Genomic DNA, 25,340 nt, shown 5'->3' with positions numbered 1-25,340 from the left:
ATAAAGGATTTGCAGAGCATTGTACTCTCTTACTCTTTCTCCTATGCTTTTTAGATCTGTGGTTTTAAAAAGGATGAGTCATTTTTCGCTTTATTTTAAAAGACATGTTTTTGTGAGGTCAGGTGTGTTTACCAGATCTGGGTCTAAAAGCTCAAAACGATTGCTGATTCCTGTGATACCCTCACAGTTTTGGAAATCTGATGGATTTGGTGGCATTAGGTGGCATATTTTAATACGTAATTGCTTGAGCTAATTAAAACTGGTTCTGAAGAGGTAAGGGTTAAGTTGTAGTAGTACTTCAATAATTTTTTAAAATTTTAAATTAATAATAAGATATTCTTTTTGTTATAAAAGTATTTCGTGTTCCTTTTGGGAATATCAACAGAGAAGATGGGAAAGTAGGCAAAAGAATAAACTCGCCCTGTTGGTTGGAGTGTCGTCCTGTGCACCAAAGCGTGGTGGGTCCGATTCCTGGTCAGGGCACATACCCAGGTTGAGGGTTTGATCCCCAGTTGGGGCAGCTGGCTGCCTCTGTCTCTCTCTGTCTCTCTCCCTTTCTCCCTCAGTCCCTCCCTCCCTCCCTCCCTCCCCCTTCCTCTCTAGAGTCACTTAAAAAAACCCCAAAGCTTGAAATACCCTCCCTCCAGTCTCCCAGAGATAACCACTGTTAACCTTGTCCTTGGTGAGACTGTTTCTAAGTCTCCTATGTGCATATGTGGTAGGGTCACTCCCTGAAATGGCATTGCATTGTATTTTTATTTTTGCACTCTGACTTTCCAGTGTCATAGGAATTAACCCTTTGCGGTCGTATTAAATTTGGACATGGGTGTCGTACTGTTCGGAATTAAGAGCTTTCAGAGAAATTATGAACTGATACATGAATGGAGTTAAGATTCGTACGGTTCCTTGCTGTGGTGGCTGAGAGCAGACATACGACCAGAACGGTAAAAAAGCTTTGGTGGCTGAGAGTACACAAACAACCGCAAAGGGTTAACAGTGTCACATGAATACCTGTTCCATTTTGGCGACATCATTTACCTAACTTTGTATTTACATTTAGATATATTTCTCACTTTCTGACATCAATTGCTGGTGATGTGACACATCTTCACTTAAGTCTTTGCCTCTCCTGAAGTCTTTTCAGGAGAAGGTGACAGTTGGGAACCCAATGCCCGTTACAATACTGTGCATTCTAATTATGTTTGTTCCTTTTTGGTGTGGATTCCAAACCAAATAGAGCTTATCAGAGCTCCAACTCCATGTTCAGCATGAAGGAGTCCAGTCACTCCATCACCATTGGGTGACAGTGCGCACTGTTAGGAGTATAGAAGGTAGTTTCTAATAAGCTTAGCATTTATAGGGAACAAAACGTAGAATCAAATGAAAGACCTGGAAGTGGTGTTGTTACCAAGGATTACAGATCCTTCTTTCCTCCAGTTCCAAACTACTACTTGTAATCAGCTTGGCACTAATTTGAATATGGAAGAGAATAGATCTTGAGACCCTGAGAAGGACCCCTGACCATCCCAAGACCATGCCTTCTCCCCACAGTGTCTTTAATGAACACCTGCTTGGGTTGGGGGGGGGGGGAACCCTGTATACCATTAATAATACTGGGATTAGTTCAGGTGTGTAAACACACTAGCCATTCAGTCGTTCAAGGATTAAAAAGCTTTAGAGACTTTAAGAATCTTTTTTAAGGCATCAGAGACTTTTTGGCTAAGTTTGGCAAGGCTCTCTCCTTTCCTATCTTGACTTAAAATTTAAGGGGAAGGAGAAGGAATGAACCATGCAGCAGGGCCAAAAGTGTTCGCCTGCAGTGTATTTATCTTTAAATAGCTGCTTTGAAGGGTGTCCACATGTCTTTTACCAGAGGCATAATTAGTATGTTTTACTGGTACACACGGAGAAGGGGTATGTGCCGCATGCTAGACGCAGCAGTTCATACCATCGCTCTATTTTCTGTCACCAGTCTTGTTATTCTTAATAAATTCTGTCGTCTTCTCTTTGTTCTGACTGTGTTTATTAACAGATTAAAAAGCTTAATACAGCAGAGCAGTGGCAGTTTAAATGATTCTCTTATTTACATTTTTTCTTTTTATAGGGCCCTGCAAACAAGGTAGATTCCCAAAGGGGATTCCTGAAACATACACACCCACACACGTGGTTCTTCTGACCTTGGGTGCCATAGTTCCGCATTGCTGGATGAAGAGAGCTGGGCGGGGGGAGGTGTTCCTAGTCAAGAACCGCACTGTCAGCCTTTATGAGGCAGTGCTTTTCTGTTTTGGGACCGCCTGCCTTTGTTTCCCAAGTCTTAGAGACTCTTTAGTGTTCAGCTGTCATTCAATTGCTAATTAATTCAGCACGCTTTTATTGAATCTTTTTTATATGCCAGACACCTAGAAAACAGACTGGAAGCAGGAAAGCAGTATCAGTGTGGTAGGTGAAAGAAACCAAAGCGATAGACAGGTGACAGTTCCAGGGAGGAGATGTGCACCTTGCTAGCAGGAAGGAAGTGGCGCTCTGCTCAGGGCTGCCTGGGATGGTTGCAGAGAGGAAGTGACACTGAGCTGGCCTTGTAGAAAGGAGGTGGGGCTGGGAAGGGGTTCTGCAGAAGCCCTGCCTGGGCATGGATTAGTGTTGGGGTGTGTTGCTTGGAGTGCCCCAAGTTAAAGCCAGGAAGTTACATGTGTTGGATTCTCCTGGCCCTGGGCTAGATATGAGGGTACCACAGAGGTTCTTGAGCTGAGAGGTGACTTAATATAACCTTTATTTAGTAAGATGATCTGGCAGCTCAGCAGAGAATTGAGGCTGCAGGAAGGCCATCCCAATGGAGGCAGCAGCCTCAGCCCAGGTGTCCTCATTTGTAGGATGGGCATGCAGTGTCTGTAGCACATGGTTGTGGAGTTAAACAGGCCCAGATGGCACCTATGGTAGCCTCCCAGTACACTTTACTTGTTCACCATTTCCCAGAGAGCTTAGGCAGACATGTAACAGAGAGGAGGGTTTGATTTGAAATTTAGGAGGAACAATCTAAAAGACCAGCTGAACAGACTGCAGGTACTAGAAAAGTGGCGTTTCTCTAAAGACAGTTGCCAGCTTTGTTGGCAAGGAGCACATATTTTGATAGAGTACTTACTGGCTTTGGGTATTGAGGACAATAAATTTTAAGTAGGGCAAATGCAAAAGCCTGGGGTGATTTAGAGGTCACAGAATGAAAGGGGATTAACCTGCTAGAAAGCAATTAAGTAATCCTCCAATTGCAAGGAACACTATGGTGCTAATAATGAACTTCCTTGAGCAAATGGGAACGCTTTACATTATATGAGCTCTTCAGGGAAGGCATGGGGTCAGAGTGGTACACAACTTTTTTTGATGGATCCTTCTGAGCGGTGTTGCATCTTAATTTTTGAAAATGGTTACAGTGAGAGTTTGCTCCAGAATGGTGTCTCACTGTCCTGAGGGTTTCGGTGGCTACCCTCTTTTCTCCAAGTCAGATCAGCCTTGTTCTTCATGTGCCTGCTTTTTCAGTAGACTTTGTGTTCCTTGGCTGAGTTTTGCTGAGCAAGCGATTTGTTTGCCAGGATAGTTTATCAGGCTAGTTATGAAGAAACATGAAACCATGGAATTTTTAAGTGCAGAGGAGGGGAAGGATGGGTCCCTTTTAATTGTTTAGAGACCTTGATCAGTTGTCAAGGCTCCAAGACATTTCGCTCTGAGGATTGGCCCTACTCCAGGCCAGTGGGCCTCCGATCAGGCTGTGCCCTCCCTGAAGATAAAGCATCCCCCCTCTCCCCCCTTCCCTGCCAGTGGCTGGGGACACAGGCTCCCAGTCATTCCTGGCTTTCTCCCTACTTCATAGAGATTCCCTTAAATTTTTCAGTCCTTTCTGAAATCCATGTAGAGAATATAACATAGATGAGGAAAAACCTTTTAAGTAGGGATAGTCCTGTTTGTTTGCTGAGCATCTTGAGGCGTAGATATTCTGACAGCACTGAAGTTACTGGTGTCTGTGTCCCAGAGGCAAGGTGACCTTTCCCCCACTATTGTTTCCATTGTGATTTGTGGACCTGCCGCATAGTGAGGCGAGCACAGCCTTCAGTGTTCAGAGAGTGGCTGTGTGTTCTTGATCAAGTTACTTCCTATCTTATTCCACTTCTAAACTCGATGGGTAGAAGTGATGGAGGCTGAGCCCTCATGGCTGCTGTATGGTGTGATTTATGGATTCACTGAGATAAAGAGATCCAGAGACCCCATTGTATTTGACGGAATGTGTGTGTCCTTGTGTATGTTTTAAGCCCCGTGTATAGACAACAATGTGGAAAAGATGGTGAGGTAGTATTCCAGCTGTTAATTAAAAGATACTTTCTCTCATTGCTGTCAGCCAGGTCAGCATGGAAGTGACCTTGTTGGGAGGGAAAGTGGTTCCTTCTCATTGCTGGGCCTGTCCTCTTAGGGCTCTTGCAGGTAGGCCCTGTGCCCTGACGCGGGGAATTTCCTGAATGTGGGATCAGATCGCCACATCTGGGAACACGTGTGCCTAGGCCAGTGCCCAAGGGCTGTGACTGAAGAGAGGAGGAATGTTGAGGAAAAGGCTGGCCATACACTTATTCCCAAGTTTCAGAAATTCTAACTGATGAACTCATTTTGCATTTCCACACCTCCCTATATACTTGTCACCAACGTGCTTACTATCCCATTTAGGAAAGCAGACAGGAAACAGAGTGCCTCTGCTCTTTGTTTGTTTGTTAATCCTTGCCTGAGGATTTTTTTGTTTTGTTTTTTTGGGGGGGGGGGGCATAGAAACATCAATGTGAGAGAGAGACATCGATTGGTTGCCTCCCACACGTTCCCCAACCGGGGCTGGGGATTGAGCCTGTGACCCAGGTACATGCCCTTGACCAGAGTCAAACCCATGACCCTTCAGTCCGTGCGGGCCGATGCTCTAACCATTGAGCCAAACCGGACAGGGCTGCCTCTGCTCCTACCTGTGTAAAGCGACAGTCTGCATTTATAGTTACGAGGTTTTCTCACTGGAGCCGTGTCTTAGCCCAATAATACCACTGAGGTGTGAGTTGCTTAGGGTGCTTTTGCATGTTGCCTCCAGCTTTTAGAGTCACCATAGTTGTCATGACTGAAGATGTAATGCTTTCTGTACAGACAAGTAAACTGAGTCTTAAACATAACCCTGACTGCTGAGCTGATGCTTTATCCTGTTTTGGGTTCCATGCGGAGTTCCTTTCAGTGATTGGCTCTCTTTTTTTTGACATAGGCACAGAAAAAGAAAACGTAAACCCAGGATGGGCCTCACTGCACAGGCTTCTTCTGTGAGGAATGGGGGTCCTCTTTGTTTTTGGCCTTGGCTTGGAAGGCTGTTCCCAGGCTCTGCTGTATGTACTCCTGGTGGTGTCAGAAATGACTTTAGCTGAGCATTTTAATATTTGTTGTGATTTTCATTATTTTTCTTTAAGGGAAGTGATATTAATTAATTTTCTGTTACAATGGAGATAAGCCTGTGAGTCATGAATGGGAATTACTTTAAGGAAAATAGAAGCCCATGATTATCTGGATATAGCAGTAACGTTGGGGTATATGGGAGTGGATGAAGTTTGGGAAATCCTGTGGTAAATTCTTCCTTTGTAAGTTGTTAAGGACAACCTGGAAGAGACGGAGAGATGCATCAGTGTGTGACAGCTGTCCCTAGCCTTTCTGGGCACTTGTTCGCAGGGTACGCAGGGCAAGGGGAGAAACCTGGTCTGTTTGAGTCACTGGTGCCTACAGCAGTGCCTAGTACATACAGAATTGGATTAATGAACCCAGGCAGTTGTTGCAACTGAGTTTTTCTGTGACCCTCTAGTTTCAATGGATGGAGCTTTCCTCTCCTAACTTAGGAAATCAGTAAATAACTATGTCTTTCTCCCCCTACCCAGTCCCTCCCAGTTCACTTTGAAGTCTTGTTTTTCAGTTTAATATGATAGTCGGGCTGCTTACTTCTCATTCTCTTTGTGTATCCTAAAGATCAGTCATGAAAATGTCAACTCAGTGGGCCAACCCTGAGTTTATGAGGTCAAGCTACAGAATTTGACTCCCCAGCTAAATGATGGTGTGCAGGGAATCCCTTTAGGGTCTTTCCAAAATAGAGCTGAGCTATGTTTAGCTTGTTAAGATGAAGAACTGGTCTGGAGAGGGAAGATAATGGGAAGAAGGGATGTATGTGTACATGATCCATGGAGAAGAATCCAGTTTTATAGAAACCACAGCCCAAATTAGAGAAAGCAAGCTTTTGGATTAAGATGATTTCTGTTGTGGTTGTAACATACCACAGTTTGATTTTTGTCCAGATGAAAACATTTGGTTTTCACTTCAGTAAATATTGTGGAGACATTGCCAGCTAATTCTGAGGAGTAATGAAATACGGCTTTGGCAAAGCGCAGATGCGTTCTCCACTCCCAATTCCACTGATCTGATCCAAGTTCAGATTTTCCCCCCACATTTGCTAATGCACTTGAATAATCAGGAGAGAAATCTGCCTGTAATTTTAATTGAAAATTGTATACACTAGATACACTTTTGTAATTTATTGGGTATAAACCCCTCCACACCCACACCCACACATGCAATCCTGAACCCTAGTAAGATCCTCACTTTTCACTGATGACTTCTCTCTGAATCTACTGTTTGTAAAGGAGACATCAGGCAATTCTGTGTGCCAGCCTCTCTCGCTGTCGCTCACCTCATTCTCAACAGCGAGGGACTCGAACGAGGTCTGCTGAGCCCTTTCTGAGACCCTCATGTTTTCACATCTTTGCTGTGTTTTGGAGCAGGTGGTAGGTGAGCCCTGCTGTGGAAGGGAAGGTCTCTTTTCAGGAAGCATTTTCAAGTTGTGAATCATGTCTCTTCCAGCTCTCTAGTCCAGTTACTTTTATCCCTGTAGCGACATTCTCGTTTTCCTGAATGCTGGACCCATAATGAGCTTTTCAAATGTTTGCCTCAGCTGACATTTGGAGGAAAGAAATTTTTCTAATCAGTTTTCTAGAGATGAAGTTTACCTCTTATGTGCCAGGATCTGTAAGTTGCAAACAATTTTTAATGAAAAACACACTTCTACTTTCAGATACTAAATATTAATTTAAATTTCTGTTGACTCAGCATTAATATGATTATGTAATATACCCACTCACCCCTTCGATAACGAGGAATGTGGGGTAATTTTCCACCAGTGATAAATAGCCCAGACTTCTGTGTGCTGTTAGGGTCTTAAAATATCCTTTCCATCGTGTGTGTGTGTGTGTGTGTGTGTGTGTGTCTGTCTGTCTGTCTGTCTGTCTGTCTAGCAGGTCCCTCCTCTAAACTTATTTGTAAATTAGAGGATCGAGCTTTTATCGAAGCTAAAAGAAATACATTCCATATGAATGTTGTAACTAGGTTTGGCTTCTCAGATGCTTTTTGTTTAATATATCTGAGGTTGTTATATAGTTATCTTCTAGGTATTAGCATATTACAGTTGTCTTGATTATGAAATATGAGAAACTTGTACTGGTTTTGTCTCAACGAGAGAGAAAGCTGCTTTTGTGCTGTGGTTTCTCCTGGATTGCACTGCTAGCTTGGCCTCTCCGTTACTTTGCTAACGTACATGCCAGTGGGGTCTTAGAGAGGTTTACAACAGCTACGTTGAGACAGGGCTTTGGAGTCCACAGCATTAGAATCTGTAGGATTTAGTCTCTTCTGTTGCTTCAGTTTGACTAGTGGTGTCAGGGGCTCATTCAAGTTCTGGAGGCCTGTTCCTTGTGGGGAGAGGCTAACGGTTCATGAGGCCACTCCTGGTGCGCAGGTTATGGGTTGTCAGTGGCTTCTTGAACAAAACCTGGAAGGAGAGTTAACCATACCCAGGGAGAGTGGTGATCCTGATGAGTGGTGCTTGCCAGAGGAAAGAGTGAGTGCCAGCCTGATATTTGAACTAAGGGCCATTAGTAGTTGACGCCCCTCCCCACCTGAAGCTGATTATTACGGAGCAGTGATCTTTCTCCTCCACTTTTCCCTTCTCCTAGGAGTCTTCCTTCCTTTTTTATCCTAGCCTCTTCCTCCCCCATCTGGTGTAAGAACCCTTCATTGCTGTTTTTTCTTTGTTGGTGCTTTACCTTATATCCAGACCAACATGTTAATCACCTGAATAGAACTCAAATCACCTTTTTAATGGAAGGCAATCTGCTTCCATCCCCTGTGCCCCCATACTTAGAAGAAATTGTGTCCTTTCTGACTGCAGAGCCAGTCCCATCAGAAAGACTTTGTACTCGTCTAAGTTTCAGTTGAAGAGTGAATCCCTCAGAACCCCTTCTATTTTTTAAAAAAAATATATTTTTATTGATTGGGCGGGGGGGGGAGAGAGAGAGAGAGGAGAGAGAAACATCAATGATAAGTCATTGATCGGCTGCCTCCTGCACGCCCCCTACTGGGGATTGAGCCTGAAACCTGGGCGTGTGCCCTGACCAGGAATTGAACCTCAGTCTCCTGGATCACAGGTCGGTGCTCAACCGCTGAGCCACGCTGGCTGGATGCCTCTTCTATTCTTTATTATTGTCTGTTTCCTATTTTACATTTCTCTAATATTAGCCTCTGGCTTTCTTTTAGAATACCTAGTGGCTTACTTCAGTTGATTTATATTTACTGAGAAGCTATTAAAACAAATCTATTAAGAAGATTGGTTGTTTTCTGCTTTTGTTGAAGATACTACCCTATACACTTTGTTTAGGATATTAATGAAACTTGGATGCTGAATTGAGCTTCTTGACATTTTCTCCATTTTAGTTCTTGGGAACATAAACTTAATATCCTCCCCATCCTCTCCATATCTTGAGGGTAAGGAATGTGATTGTTGCCTCATGCTGCTCACCCAACATCGAGATTTTAAAATATCCTTAGTGGAAGTTACTTCCCAGTTTCCTCTCTCATGTGTTCCAGTGGGTTTTACCTGATTCTCTTGGAACAATCTTTTTATGAGTCTTTCCCCTATTTTCACATTACTCCCACATGGCCTCAGTTGCAGAATTTATTGCATTTTCTGCTGTGGGAAGGAGGAGGAAGGCTGGAGGGGCAATGGCTTATTTCCTGAAAGATGTGCCCAAACCCTGCTTCCGTCCAACAGGTGGCAGAGTCGGCGGCTGAAGTTACTGCAGGGCCTGCACAGAAACCTCTTCTCGAGACTAGCCCAGCTTTCTGATTTCAACCACCAGTCAGTGTGTTTGAGGTATAGTGTAGGAAGTTTCTTCTTTAGGAGAAATTAGACATGGATATTTTGATCTGAAGGAATTTGAAGAGATTATTTAACCTTTCCCCTTTCATTTTACCAAAGAGGGAAATTTAACTGCTGAGTTCATAACTTCCAGGTGTTGAAGTTCCCGCTCTGTCTGGTAGCGTGTAACATGCACTGCTTATGTCATGTTATACACTAGTATGAGTTGCAGCCTATGGTTAAATTTCTTTTTCACTACAAACTCCTTTTCAGTAAATGACAAAAGTTCCTCCTGCTTTTCTTAAGTAGTTATAAAGTTAGATTTAGGACAGAAGGACCCGACAGTTGGTATGTTACCTGTGAGTGGCGAGTCCTGACTGAAAAGCTCTGATTAGGAAGCTGGAGTGGTCACACGTCCCTGTTTTCCTCCTGTCATCGTCAGTCTTGTGCTTATTGTGAAACTACTTAGAGCAAGAGTGGACATGGTGTTCCAGTGGAAATACGTCTAGATATTTCCTTTCTAACTCTTATATGATTAAATGATTTCCCCCCCAAAGTCAGTTTTAAGAACCTTTCTTATCTTGAAATCCTGCTTCTAACTGGACACAATCAAAAGGTGGGAGGAAGGGGGTACACATACACAAAACCCTGGAAATGGCTTTTGTCAGACTGTATCCAATTCTGTTAGCCACCGAGGGTCTTTTCTTTTTTTTTGCTACATACATCCCTTTGGAGTTTCATTTCCACCCAGTGGTGAGACCTCCATAATTTTTGAATATTGGAAGGTCATCACTGCAGCAAAGGGAAAGGTACTGGAAGTATCTGTTCTGTGGCACTTCTGCAGGTGGGTGTTTGGTTTGCCACTCCAGCCCCTGCTGCTGCTTGTTCGTTCCCACCTCCTTGTTGCAGCATATAGTTTTGATTTGGACAGGAATGGTTTTGACCATTACGAATGTAGTGTGAGATCTTCATTTGGGAAGGAGAGCAAATTGATTACTTATATCTTTATTGATAGACCAGAGTATTAGCTCATTCACAGTAAAGTGGGCAAGAGAAGAAATGAATTGCACATATTTATTACTTCTTCTACTACTTGGTAGTAGCTGTCTGAGAAATATTTTATGAGGAAGAAGATTGAAGTTATTTTGGGCAATAACCCAGAAGAATCTCTTGTCCTTAACACTGTGCTTAGATGTTGTTATTTTATTGATTTTTTTTTTTTTTTCTTTTTCTCAATTCAATCTTTGGTGGTCTTCCCTCCATCCCCAGACTATTCAGGTGAAATTTAAAAAATTTTGCTTTGTTATATTTGGTGAATGGTATCATCCCCCTCTGGGGGAATTTTGCTCGAAATCTGTTAGAAGGATGCAGATGGAGGATATTTCGGGGGGGAGGGTATTTGAAAAATAAGTAAAAATGGCAGTAGAGATGAATACTTTGTTTTGTCTGCTCAGTCATGAGGACTTAGGCATGTAACTTAGTAGATGTCTGTCTGTAATGCTCCTTCTGAAAGGCTGAGCATCCAGGCCTGTGTCGATGAGCTCTCTTTCTTAAACCTCCCAGGTTCTCCTGCGCTGCCCAATAGCATGGTGTATTTTGGAAGCTCTCAGGATGAGGAAGACGTTGAGGAGGAAGATGATGAGACAGAAGACGTCAAAACAGCCACCAACAATGCTTCATCTTCATGCCAGTCAACCCCCAGGAAAGGAAAAACCCACAAGCACGTCCACAATGGGCATGGTAGGTTCAGTGTCGATGTTGAGTTAAAAAAAAGAGAAAGAAAAAGATATAAAGCCCTGGCCCGTGTGGCTCAGTTGGTTGGATGTCCTGTGCACTAAGAGGTTGCCGGTTTAATTCCTGGTCTGGGCCCCTGGCCTGGGTTTCAGGCTCGATTCCCGGTAGGGGGCGTGCAGGAGGCAGCCGATGCATGTTTCTCTCCTTTTCCCTTCTTCTCTCTCTCTCTCTCTCTCTCAAATCAGTAAAAACATATTGAGGGGGGGGGGAGAAAAAAAATCCAAAGCTTTGGGTGAGAGAGCTGGAACAGATCATCTGTTGAGAAGATGGCGATGAAGGCTGATAGCTTGTTAGTGGTAAAGCTAGTTCTCTAAGTGCAGGGCACTTTAAGGCAAAGAGATTAGTATAACAGTATAGTCAAATCTGTTCTAGATGAATAGATTGTCAAGATGAGTATAGGTATTGTTATGTTGTGGAGATGATGATAAATTCCATAAGAGCTGCAGATACTAGGAATCGGAAGAGATTTCATCCAATTGGGTGGTCAAGATTTCATGAAGAAAGTTTTGTGATCAGTTTACTATGACCTTAGCAGGTGGACGTAGTGTAGAAAGGAAACCCCAGGCTTACCCAGGACCTGCCCTAGCCAACTTACTTGTTCTGTCTGGAGTTTAGAGGAGGCCTTCTTCACGTTTAGAAAACAACTTTTCTGTTTCTGAGAGCACCTGCCAAGCTCCAAGCTTGATTAGATTTTCCAGGTGCCGATGCCTAATTGCTTCCTAATGAACAGTGGGCTGGTGTCAGAGGGCATCCGAGCCGTGCAGTGAGCAGTTGGACTTGCCACTCTCCAGAATGCATTAGAGGGCCCAGAGTGTGACACCTGCCACATAGGTGGCCCACGGTGCTCTTGTCTTGTGCCACACCTACCCCTCACCCACCATTCTGTGATTTTAGAGGTGCCTGACGAGCATCAGCATCATTCTTGAGATTAAAGTGTGGAAAGACAAGGTGGGGCACAGTTTGTGAATGAGGCGAGGGCTCTTTCTTTCTCTGCCATGCCTAATTTTCCAAAAAGTAAAACCTAGAGACAGTATCTCCATTTCCTTCTGGTTTCTGACTTGGGTGAAGAATGGGCAAGTGTGACAGTAGATTTTCTAACGAGTAACCTGGATGAGGGCAGAGTAATTGTGTGGTGTCAAGCTGGGCCTTGGGATTGTTGACTTTTTTCACACAAGAAAGTGGAGAGGAAGCTGCTTTTTCGTACTTCTCTGTGACGGTATTTCTCTTGGTGCTTTTCTCTACTTTGTATGCCAGGGGTGTTGAGTCATGTCAGGAAGTTGAGCAACATCTGCATCCTCCCCCGGGGGTCACCCGCACTGAAACGTGGCAAAAGAAATCCACAGAAAACAAAATATGGAAAACTTAACACTATTACGGAGCAGCTTTGGCCCAAAGGCATGACGGGGCCACATGTCCAGGAGGAGTTTTATTTAGGCTGCGTAAATTTGAAGAAACTAGAAACCAAACTGCTGATGCTGCCCCGCTTTATCTTGTCTGTTCCCAAAACTGGAAGCCGAGTGAAGCAGCAGGCGTTCCCTTTGGAGCAGGAGCCAGGAGCGAACACTCTCCAGCTCACCCTGCGCCCTGTGCTGCAGTCGGTGTCTCGTGGGGCCTGTCTGGGATAGCACGTGGCTTCCTTGTGGCAGGAGCCTGACCCCAGTAGTCTCCTGCAAGAGCCTGGTGTCCCCAGGCAGATGTTGAATTTCACAAAAATTACACAGGACTCTGATGTTCTTTTATAATCCACTGAGGATCCTAATGGAAATGGACTTGCGTATTAAAATACATAATCTGAAATGACAAAGGCAGCATTACCCGGGTTTTAAACCTTGTGTTCACACTTAAGGGCTAAAATAACAATGCGGCCAGCAACGTCTGTTTCAACTCTTCAGAGTTTGCGAAATATTCTTAATATACAGAACCTCAGATGGTCCTGATAATGCCCTTAGGGGAGGTCATCACTATCTGGAAACAGAACAGCACAATCAAAACACTGCTCTGTGTGTATTTAGGTCAGAAGTTGATATTTGAAATGACGTAGTTTTTGAAAAGTTCTCATAGTTTGTGATTTTTTCCCAGTAGGCTAAATGAGGTAGACCAGAGGAATTAATACGTCTGTTTGGATTGAATTTGGCTTTGTTTTTCCCTCAGCATTGTCATTGTGGTGAGGCGCTCGTCATCCTTTGCAGAGGGAACTTGGTTAAAGTTCATTGCTCACATTAGCCACGTATTGTATATTCTTCAAATGCTTTTACGCACTTAGGAAAAAGGAAGGGATAGCAGAGACCATTGTTCCTTTGTGTGCTCATCTCTTTCTGAACAGGGACATTTCTCCGAAGACTTTTTAAACAGCATGTCATTGGACTCCCAGCTCTAATGATTTAATTGCTTTTGGATTCACACTGGGGGCATGTTGTGGGAGGGCCAGAAAGCAATCATTTGGGCTGAGTTGACCACATTTCTGCTCTGCTTGGTGGCCTCCGAGGTACATTCAGACCCCTCGGTCTAGGTGGTGGAGGGGTGGCTGTGCAGGACCAGGGCCCTACCATGGCTTTGTGCAGTAAGGAGATGCTCTCTAGCTGATAAATGCTTTTTTTCAATTGACATTTTCATGGGGCATCCTCTTGACCTTTCTTTAACCTCTGGCAGTTTCTTTTTGTTTTTTTCTCCTGTTGAGGCAAGTGAGTATTTTAAAAAGTTGGAATATGGGCTGGGAGTTTGTTTTTAAGAGTAGCCATCCATAGAGGGTCAGGTTATACAGTATTTATTCCTAACAGCCCAGCACTTTGCACACGGGCCGCTCGGTGTGGTGATTGTCTTCCCATCATGACTGCAACCTCAGGCAAGCTTTCTGTGTTTTAATTTTCTTACCTTTAAAGAAGAAATAATATGAGCTTTTGCGTAGGTTTTTGTGAGAGCTAAGTGAGTTAATACATGTTAGAACAGTGCATAGCTGGTTCACAGTGCCTGTTGGCTGTCTTCATTACCACCACATGTGACTGAAAAAATCTGGACCCCTAGAACAACATTTTAACCAATAAAAGAATCCTGGGCCATGGAGGGTGTGGTTCAGTGGTTAGAGTGGTGGCCTTTGCACTGCAAGGTTGCAGGTTCAGTTTCTGGTCAAGGGCACGTATCTGGGTTGCAGGCTTGATCCCTGGTCCTGGTTGTGGCACATGCTGGAGGCAATCAATTGATGTGTCTCTTTCACATTGATGTTTCTCTCTCTCTCTCTCCTCCCACTCCACCCCACCCCCTTTCCACTCCGTAAAAAAAAAAATCAGTGGAAAAAATATCCTGGGGTGAGGATTAACTGAGAAAAAGAATCCTGAAAGGTTAGTATGTGTAAATGCCTGGCACACAGTAAGGGCTGAGAGATGCCTGTTAACCACTGTGAGCATGTGACATTATTGACCTTACCAGAGGAGCTGTTTCAAGTGTGCTTGAAGGTTCCCAATAACACCTGTCCATCAGGAACATCGGCCCGTCCTAATTTCTTCTTTTTCCTTAAGCATTTGTTCCACTGGTCCATGCAGACTCTTTGGGGTGCATGTGTGCGCGCACGCACACCCTACACCTCAGCTGACCAGCACCCTTCAGAATTTAGTGTGTGAATGCCTCTTCCCGGGACTGTGAGAGCCCTGTCTTCTGTGGTAAGGTACTGGTGCCAGTTTTAGTGATGGACTAGGCCATGTGCCCATGGTGGTGCTTCTGGCTCAGATATATCTTTCTGCCCAGGTGTCATTGGGTCAGTTATTCAGCCTCTTTAAACCTCAGTTTCCCTGTCTGTAAAATGCTGATTAACACCGGCTTTTTCCATTAGGGTTAGGGATGGGGAGGAGGGAGAATGGGAAGTGACCGCTAATGGCCATAGCATTTCATTTTGGGATGATGAAAATGTTTTAAATTTACAGGATGGTAATGGTTGGACAGCTCTGTGAATATGCAGGTAGCCATCGGGCCGTACACTTTAAAAGGGTGAATTCCATAACGTGAGCATTATGGCCTGTTAGCGATAAACAGGAGTCTGTTAGGACTGAATGAGTGACAGATACACAGTGCCTGACACTTGAGGAGTCCTGGAGAGGGGGCACTGGCTGCTCTCCTGTGACTGGGCTCATGCTCATGACTCTTCTAAAGAATATAATACCCTGCAGTTGTGAAGAAATTAGTATCATGTGTTCGATTCCTGGAACTTTTGTTGTCCATAGTTGGCTGGGGTATGTTTATATCATGCACATGGTAAATTGAATTGCTGAGCTGTTCACCAAACTGCTCGATATTTAATGTTTTCAGCTAAATTCATCTGGCCTGTCTTAAGGGGAATCTTTAGTCACTTGGGAGTTGTGTTGTTTCCAGAGACTGTAAAATGTGCACGTGGAGTTTTTGAAAGTCATTTGTTTCTTGGTTGGAGGGTGAGATGGAGGTGTATGTGATAGGATGGCAGACCTCTGATATTTATTTGGAGAACCTTGAAAACAATCCTTATTACGATGCAAATATTTCTGTATTTAGCTTTTTTGTAAAATACTTTTATTCTGAAAATTACCAATTCTTCTGTAACTGACCGTGTGAATATGGGCTGCCTTCCAATTGAACACATTTTCAAGGTGCCTCTCTCCCCGTGTGCTGTGAATCTTTAGTCTTGTTCATCCCAAGGTGGGCCAGAACCATGCACTCAGATGTGGTTGGCCATCCCCTTGAATACGGGGTTTCATGAAACCCCAAACCGCAAGGCACTTGATTCGCTTCTCCTTCAGGAGTGAATGTGTGTGTCCCCTGAGTATAACCCCTAGGTCTGTGCTCTTTGTCTTGTTTCTGAGACTGACAGAGCATGAGCTCCCTCTAACCTCTGCCCACTGTCCCCAAAGGCTGACTGCCAGGATGTTTCTCCCCCCTGCTACTTTGGAGAATGCAAATGCCTTGGAGCTAACTGATGTGGGCACAGGCTGTGGGGCTAGCCTCGGGCCGTCAGTCTTGTCCTTTCCTCAGCTCCTGTCGGGGTCAAGTGGACCAATAAACCATTTTTCAATGACAAAAACTATTCATCCTGATTTATGGTCTTTCTGTTGCCCTGACCTTTATATTCTTTTAAAGGTCATATGTCCTTTTAAACTTTAGTATCAGAAGTTATTAGGAACATATGTAAGAAACATGTTTAAATGGCAATTCTATCCAACTATGGCAGTTATTTTACATCATTGCACATAACGTATTCACAATTTTAGATTTGGGGTCAGTGGCAACCAAATTTTGATTTTAAAAAACCATATGTTCTGTGACTTACAGAATTTAAGTTCTGACATAGAAAAGAAAATTCAATTTGCTTTAAAAATCTTTTTTAATGGATTTCTTTCCTGTCTTATGTACAACCAAAGAGCTAGGATTTCGCTGTGTAGAAATTCAGGAGGGGTTTTGCAAATGCCCTGTAATCCAGCAGTTCAGGCATGTGATGCTGGAGCCTGGGGTCATGGAATTGCTGTCAGGTTTGTCTCTTGCATTTCTGCTTGAGGTTGGTGCCCAGAGTGGGTGAGCTGTGCTGTGAGATCACAAGGGGGCTTCTGCTGCCTTAAAGGTGCCCGTGCCCTGCTGCTGTCGCTGAGTGAGTGGAGAAGTTTTTGCCCAGGGCAGGCTGGGTTACAGCACTCACACTGGCTGCATTAAAATCCTTTGGAACTGCTGGCACAGGTTGGGAGACATTCCATTGTTTTCAGACAATAGTGACTCAAAGTTGAACTGGCTCCAGGGAGCAAGTGTGGCTTTTGTACAGTAACAAGGATTTGATGCCAGGCAATTGATGGAGTCTGTCTTCCCCAAGTCAGGACGCCTTGTAATGACATGAAGCTTACATTTAAATATCTGGCTCAGGATCAGAAACTTGTCGGGCTTCTCTTTTCCTTTCTGTGACACATTCTTCTTTATTCACAATGATTCTCTTTTTGTCCCTTGGATTTGTTTTGGGGTGGGACTGGGAGCAGGTCTTATTTTATGTAATTTTGGGGTTAGTTTTGTCCTCTGGCCTTGTGTTCATTTCCTTCCTGTCCTTTGTGTCTGTGAGCAGACATCTCTGCCCAGCGTTCAGTGGTGACTCTTGTCCATGTTTCTCTGTCAGGTGAAGGCTTCAGAACCCTGTTAGCTTGGGTGAGGCACTGAGTCATTTTAGGAGAGCATATAACTTTTGTCAGGCGTCAAGCAAGACTCACCTAATAAAAGCATCAGGATTCTTTCCTGGTGTTCAGATGAGGTGTTTTCACTAGCACCATGAGCAGTGAGATTGCGGTGCCTGGGTGTGGGCTGGTCATGGAGGCAGAAATCCCTGTCTGTTTAAAGGGAATCACTCCTTTCAGAAGTGGGTCTTGTCTCCACTGTTGCAGCAGGCAGGAGCTTTTAAAAAGATCAACCTTCTTATATTTGCATAATTCCTTTTTCTGAAGAACACAGAGTACTTTATTTTAAATACTTCAGTGGTTTCTGGAGGGCAGATCAGGGGAGGCAGCTGGTTTGTGGTTCAGGAAACGGAGGTACAGCTGTGCTTGGTGATCTGGGAACTAGAAATCAAAATCAAGTGCTGCACTCCAAGAGGCCAGGTCTGTACTGAGGGTTTTAAAGACCTGTGACCAGCTTTCATAGACTGCCTTATGGACCTCCCCAGGAACCCTGGTGCAGTCTGACTCTGTGAACTGAGCTTATTTGGGGAATGTCACTGAGTACAACCGCCCTGGAGCTGTAAGAGTGAGCTCCTCCTTGAAAATGTAGCTTTCTGTCACTCAGGTGATCGCAGAATTGCAGGTCGATGTTTCTGAAGTAACTTCTCTTGCTCATTGCATTTCATCCCTTATTGGGAGCCAGTCTTATCTTCTTAGGCATGAAGTGACCTTAAATCAAAATATCATCCTTTGGATTTAAAGATTTTGCTTACTGTGGTGTGAAAACACTTGTCTGTAGGCCATTTAACTTTCAGAGTATGTGTATACAAATCAGTAGATTTGTCTCTGTTCATTAATATAAGAGCTGTTTGTATTTGTGTACAATTCAGTTTCCTAATATAGTTTACTGTGATAAATGCTTTTCTCCCTCTCCCTTAAAGAAAGGAGTCCAGTTATTCCTTTTAATTGGGGACAGTGTGCCCAGGTCTTCTATAAATTTAACTTTCTCGGTCTTCCTATCTCTTACGTTCCAGGGTTTAGTCTTTCCCTGTGAGAGTGAACATTTTTTTTTGTTTCCCCTTCTCTCCCTTTCTTGAGAATCTTACAAATGAAGACAAAAGATAATTAGTTGGAGGGGTAAAACTGACAGGTTCCCACGACACTTAAAATTAATGAGCTGTTGAGGACAAAATATACCTTTTCTCTGGCTCCATCGTCTTTGCCCAGACCTCCCTCCCCCTTTCTTCCCATTTAACACATGATTTGACTTTTTGGCTGGTTTTGCCATTTGGGTCTATCACGCCTGTAAAATAGCAAGGTAAGATGGTTACAGAAGGTAGATTGATTTGAAAACTATCTCACTGTTTTGTTTAAATTAAAATCAAAGTTAATTTTATTCAGCTTTTAATTTTTGTATTTTTCTTATTATTTGATCAAAATGGTCTTTAGTAGAATTTGGTGTGTGATGTTAATGGCACCTGCCTTTCTGACCCCTCTGGTTCCCCTGTTCTGTCACCAGGGTGCCTGCCCCACAGCACCTTTCCAGAGCGTCTTCCTGTGGAGTTGTTGCAGGTGATGGGCGAGACTCCTCCAAGGCATTAGACTAGAACCAGACTTTTGCATTTTGTTTCAGGTGCAGATAGTGCTGAGGAAGGATCTTGGTAGTGCTGTCCTCCATGCCCCATCTCAGAAAGATATTGCTGGTTAACCAGAGTGCCACTCTTAATGAATTTCCTTGATTCCTAGTTTGCAACTGGCCTTGCCCTGTGTTCATTTGGCAAGGGAGGGATGTAGGACTGTGAGCACTGTTTTTGTCCTGTCGATGCCCTGCTTACATGCCTGACCATTGACATCTTTGGAAGCAGCGTGATCCTAGCAGGCTGCCAATTACCCAGCACTCGCTTCCTGCCCTGCTCACACCCCTTTCCTAGATGAACATTTCATGGAATCCTCCAGCAGTCCTGTGAGATAGATAGTGAGTGGGGAAACTAAGGTTCAGGTAGGTAACCAGCTCAAGGTCAAATAGTTAGATGATTTCTGCAGATTCAAATTTAGGAAACTTTGTCTCAGAGCCTGTGCTTTTGGGCAGCTGGTAGGCGTAGGTATAAGTATGAGGCCCATCGAAGCCTCTGGGAACCACCACAGTGTAGCTGACCTTGGGAAAGGCAGTCCAGCCCAGCAGTTTCAGGCTTTTTGGTCTCAAGACCCCTTTCCACTCTTCATATTTATTGAGGGACCCCCAAAAGGCTTTTAGTAATGTGGATTGTATTTATCATATTAAAATTATAACTGAGGAGCCGGGCTGGCATGGCTCAGAGGTTGAGCATTGACCTATGATCCAGGAGGTCAAGGTTTGATTCCCTGTCAAAAAAAAATTATAACTGAGGAAATTTAAAAATATTTACTCATTTAAAAATAAAACCCATTACATGTTAACATAAATAAGATTTTTATGAAAAGGGACTAGATTCCAAAACCAAGAAGTTATAGGTGAGGAGAGTTAACATTGTGCTTCAGTTTTGCAAATCTCTTCAAATGTTGTTGTTGTTTTTTAAATATTGATCTCGGAGAGAGGAAGGGAGAGGGAGAGATAGAAACATCAATGATGAGAGAGTCATTGATCGGCTGCCTCCTGCATGCCCGCAACTGAGGATCGAGCCCGCATCCTGGGCATGTGCCCTGACTGGGAATTGAACTGAGATCTTCAGATCCTAGGTTGACGCTCAACCACTGAGCCACGTCCGGCCGGGCTCTTCAAATGTTTTTAAGTACATTCTTGTCTGCTTCTGTACTCATTCTCACAGTATTCCTTTTTATTTGACATATGTGAAGAGAGTCAGTCTCAGACAGATACGTAACTGGAAAGGGGAGGAGCCTTTGTAGATTATTTTATTCTTTGACATTCCTTCCATAGTCAACCAATACTAGTTTCTTAAAGGTCAGTTGTTACAGGATCCTGAACCTATATCAGTGAACTGTTCACACGGTTCTATTATAGTCCATTGGTTTGCCTTCTACTTTGAACGGATCTCTTACCCACTCAAGATTTTGTAATATCAGGTATTGATCGTTTGGCAAATAATGGTTCACTGAGTTATGCACCTGTTCCAATTGTTGGCACCTTTCATGTGTGGGATCAAAGAGCCCCACAGCTCCACCCACCTCATCAGAAAGTCCTTAAGTGTCAGAGGCTGTCAGACTCATGGTGGCAGGTATAGGTTTTTCAGAATTGTAATTTTTTGCTTGAAATTGTGCATTCTATCATTGGTAGCAATAACTACTAGTTATTTTCCTTGACAGGCTTACTTTATTCATTTTTGAGAAAATGGCCGACAAATAACTGTATTGGTGGTTCTTTCAGATAAAAAATGGCATTCCATGAAAAAAGCAGCTAGCATGCAGCTTAAACAGTCTTGCAAGTGCCTTTCCCTGGAAATAGTCATGTTTTGGTATACAGGAGAAGTGCTTTTATGTTTCTTAAATTTTACTTCAGAGATGAAGGGAGATGGGGAGAGAGATAGAAAGATCATGATGAGAGAGAGAGTCATTGATCGGCTGCCTCCTGCACCCCCCCCCTCCCGGGGGGGGGGGGGGAGGATTGAGCCCACAACCCAGGCATGTACCCTGACCGGGAATTGAACTGTGACCTGCTTCATGGGTTGACTCTCAACCACTGAGCAATGCCAGCTGGGTGAGGACTATAATTCTATAATTATTGATATAGTTTGGTGCCACTGCATTGATCTGTTAAGGCAACAGCCCTTTTGCCCACCTTTGTTGTTTTATATATATGTATGTGTATGTATATATATATATATACACACACACATACATATTTTATAGTTTTATTGAGACATAATTCACACTATCATAAAATTTACCCATATACTAAAAGCTACCCATTCAGTAGCTTCTAGTATATTCACAAAGTTGTGAAACCCTCACCATGATCAACTTTAAAACATTTTTTAGCACTGTCTCCCCTGAAAAACCTTATATCCATTAGGCCTGTTATGGTCATTTCATATGAATTGAACCATGCAGTATGCGACCTTTGTCATTGGCTTCTAAGATTGTTTCATGCCTTGGCATTTATCGATTCTTGAATCCTTTTTATGGACAGATAATACCCTGTTTGTTTCTCTGAGTAATCGAGTTCATCCAGTCGTTGGCACCCCCAGCCTGTTTTCCAGTGTGGCTGCATTATTTTACATTCCCACCAGTGGTGTGTGAGGCTGCAATTTCTCCTTGCCCTCACCAACACTCCATCACTTGTCTTTCTGAGCATAGCCATCCTAGTGGGTGCGGAGTGGAATCTCTTGCACATTTTAATTGGTTAGAGAGAGAGAAAGAAGCTGATTTGTTGTGCCATTTATTCATGCATTCATTGGTTGATTCTTTTATGTGCCCTGACCGGGGATTGAACCCACAACCTTGGTGTATGGGGATGACACTCTCACAACTGAGCTACCTGGCCAGGGCTCTCATGTACTTTTTTTTTTTTAAAGTCTTTATTGATTTCAGAGAGAGGAAGGGAGAGAGAGAAATAGAAACATCAGTGATGAGAGAGTCATTGATTGGCTGCCTCCTACATGCCCCTCACTGGGGATCAAGCCTGCAACCTGGGCATGTGCCCTGACAGGGAATTGAACCACGATCTCCTGGATCATAGGTCAATGCTCAATCACTAAGGCACGTCAGCTGGGCTCTCATGTACTTTTGATTTGCATGTCCCTGACAGCTAATCCACCTTTAGGCATCACCGTCATTGAAATATTAGCTCCGTGACAAAGGCAAATAATAGCTTAGTATAATTATGAAAACAGTTTTGACCTAGGGGATCCCCTGAAAAGGACTCTGGGATCTCCCAAGACTGAAGTCACTCATTAAGCTGGTAGAGATGTGGGGTGTTTTTAGCATTGCATTTCTCCTTGCTTGGGCAGCACCTCTTTCTCCCATGAGATGGATACTGGGAGGCAACCAGTGGCAGCTAGTTCAAGTAGGAGGTGGTGACAGGCCAGCCTTCCCTCTGTTAAACCCCTTCTTTATACTGTATCTGTAGGGTGGGCGGGGCTGGAGGAGAGCCTGCCACAATCTGCTGATGTAGTAACCTGAGACATCCTTTTAAACATGCAGTGATAACTTATCCCCAATGTTAAGTGCCTACTGAGCCCCAGACGTTATGCTAGGTAATCCCTGTACAGGATCCCCTGTTATCCCAGGCTACAGATGAGAAAACTGAGGGTGTAAGTAACTGGTCCAGTTCTTAAACAGCAGGGCTGGGAATTTTGCTGCTCATACAGTGTCATGAAAGCCCATAGAATTTTTTTTTTTTAATCTGAACAAAGATATGTCATTATGGAGCTGGTACTTCTTTAATAGCAGGCTGCACCTTGATACACATCCCAATGGCTGGAACAAGGCATGGAGGAGTATGAAATATTTGAGATTTAAAAAATGACTTCTTGTGCCATGTTCCAATAAAGGAGCTGTGTTCACTGCTGTAGAAAATGGGTGAATGGTCAGGAATTGCCTAGATTCATGTTCTTTGGCTTGATTTTTAATCACATTGAAGTATGACTTCTTACAGATGTTGCTTTTAATGTGTCTTGAAAGCAAGCACGGACACTGCCAGCCTGGGTATGACTGATACTTTCTGACAATGTGCAGTTACTTGCATTTAGAATAAATGCCAACCATTTGGAACTCTTATTTTTCTATAACTGAGAACATCCAGTAGAACCTCATACAACACAGACTCCCAGACCATATTTGATGTGGCGTGGTCTTTACCTCAGTGCCGCGCTCCTAGTTAGAACATGTGATCACTGGGGCTTGTTCACATGCAGTCCAGATGTGAGAATGTAAATCTCGGTGGTTACCATATATAGAGTAATGACAACTGGACTACAGAGGTAAATCTAACCAATTGCATCCCAAATTATTAGGAAGAGGCTTAGAGGATATTTCAAATATTTTACCATTTGAAAATAAGGACAGGCTTTCTAGACTTACATAAAGGCAAAGAAAGAACCTTTTGAAAATGGGCTAGCTGATTTAACACAAGGGGTGGAAAAGCAAATGACAAATAAGAGGACGATATTTGCAATCTATAAGGCATAAGTGTAATTTAAAGGACACTTAACATGGAGGTGAAAGGTGAAAGAGAGTGTGTGGAAGGAACTGTGGGTACAGGTCTGGAGGAGAGACCCCTCAAAAGAGAGGAGTGTGCATGAACTCTTCGAAGGGCAGGTAGGTATTGGGGACTTTGACTTCAGCTTCTTCAAGCCAGCAGGAAGAGATTTCAGCTCAAAGGAGGGAGAATGTTCTCTTTACAGTGGCCCAGTCAGGTCGCGAGCTCTGCCTGGAATTCTGTGCGGGGAGAAGGGGCTGGCCCGCAGGGGGAGGTGCCCGATGAGTGGGTAGGCACAGCGATCTCTCAAGGCTTCCTCTGTCAGGAACTACACCAGGAGCTTTCTCACAGTGACAGCTAAAGGGGCTCCCTCTCACTTCCCCGCGTGGCTCTGCCTGAGGCTCGTCCGGCAGAGTGTATGAGGTGCAGGGTGGCCCTCCTTCTCTGCCTACTGGGACGGTGTGAGTGGAGAGGAGACCTGTGGGCGCGAGGGGAACAGATGGGAAAGGCTCGTTGATTCCTGGAGAGTGGCCGGACCTGATGTCTGTCTAGGTTTGCAAGTCCTAGCTATACAGCAGAAAAAACCAGAGCAGCATCCTCGGAGTGGACTCTGAGCACTGCTGGACCCTTTGACCTCCCTGAGTGGGTGGGACCCAGCATGCATGTTGGAAATTGAGAGCCATGGGGTGGGGGGGGGGAGCGGTCAGGGAGGGGAGCGTGGGTGTGTGCTGGCGACGCAGACAGCGTGGCCTGGGCAAGGCGCTCATCCTCTCCATGCCTTCTGGCTTCACCTATAAAACGGGCACAATGAGATGTCATAGGCTGAGTGCACTCACAGCATTAGCAGCATTTCCCTGGCTCATGAGAAGCACACACCTGTGTTAGCTGTTGCTGCTGTTACGGCTCCTGGAATAGAAGGGGGCCTGACTCCGTGCTCCCCTGCCCCTCTCTCTCCTCTGTCTATGGTCATAGATGGGCCAGGCCAGGCAGCTGCATCCCTGACCCATATTTTTGGCAGATCTTCAGTCTCAAATTGCATAACTTTAAGTCTGAGAACATATTATCTTACTCCAGATCCCCTGTCTCTTTGTACACGACGCACTCCTGTTCTTGGAATGACTGCTGGTGTTAGTTTCTTTGTTTTAATTTTTCTGGGTTAAGGCATGATGTTGATATTCTGGGGGCTGCTGGGGTTTCTTGGTAGGGATCTTTAAAAATGGGCTTTTCAGTCATTTCAAGCAAAGCAAATATCTTAAGATAGGCCTGTAATTTTCCAGTGCGCCCCTGCTTTCTGGTGCTGGAGTGCTCTGACCTGGGGCTGCTTTGTTAGTGTGGTGAGACCTGATGTGTGGAAAGTTGCCTTTCTCACTCTTTCTAACCTCAGAAAGTTTAGGTTTCATGGCAGTATGCTCAGTGTTGTGACTTGATCCTTCCGTTCTTTCTTCCCAGTTTTCAACGGTTCCAGCAGGTCATCACGGGAGAAAGAACCTGTTCAAAAACACAAAAGCAAGGAGGCCACTCCCAGCAAGGAGAAGCACAGTGATCACCGGGCCGACAGCCGGAGGGACCAGGCTCCAGCGACCCAGCCCCCCATGGCCCCCTCCACGGGCTCCTCGGCCAAGGGGCCCGCTGCTAACCACCACCACCCCCCTCTGCATCGGTCGGCTCAGGACTTACGGAAGCAGGTAAAGCCTGGCCCTGCCCCCACAGGTGACCGCAGTGTGGCCCAGAGGCTGCCTGCCTGCCTGCTAGATGCCACTGTCCCACGTCACCAAGTTAAACAAATGAAGGGAAAATAGGAGTAGTAGCCTCAGGAAACCCATGTTTCAAGGGCTCAAAAAGCAGGAAGGTGATACTCAGAGGTGAGCTGGGGGGAAAAACATCACCTGTGTGCCAGGGGTGTGAGCACACACACCTCCTCCTCTGAAGGTCTGTCACGCAGTGCCAGTGGTGGACTCGCCTTCCTCCCCCGGCAGGCGCTGCTGTCGCTAGGTGCCATGATCTGTTGGGCCTCATGTATTGGGATGGATTGGAAAGG

General features: G+C 44.5%; 1 protein-coding gene across 1 annotated transcript in view; it reads left to right on the top strand.

The window, feature by feature from the left end:
* The window catches only part of JARID2 (jumonji and AT-rich interaction domain containing 2), a 242,501-nt gene that overhangs the window by 184,458 nt on the left and 32,703 nt on the right, over positions 1-25,340 (top strand). The window contains exons 5-6 of the mRNA XM_016205347.2: positions 10,793-10,969; positions 24,752-24,987. Coding sequence (XP_016060833.2) covers positions 10,793-10,969; positions 24,752-24,987 — 413 coding nt within the window. The remainder of the gene's footprint in view (positions 1-10,792; positions 10,970-24,751; positions 24,988-25,340) is intronic.

The sequence above is a fragment of the Miniopterus natalensis genome, chromosome 9, assembly GCF_054644295.1.
Source record: "Miniopterus natalensis isolate mMinNat1 chromosome 9, mMinNat1.hap1, whole genome shotgun sequence".
NCBI classification, from domain to species: domain Eukaryota; kingdom Metazoa; phylum Chordata; class Mammalia; order Chiroptera; family Miniopteridae; genus Miniopterus; species Miniopterus natalensis.
The sequence above is the reverse complement of the archived record's forward strand: the minus strand, read 5'-3'. Positions and strand labels throughout refer to the sequence as shown.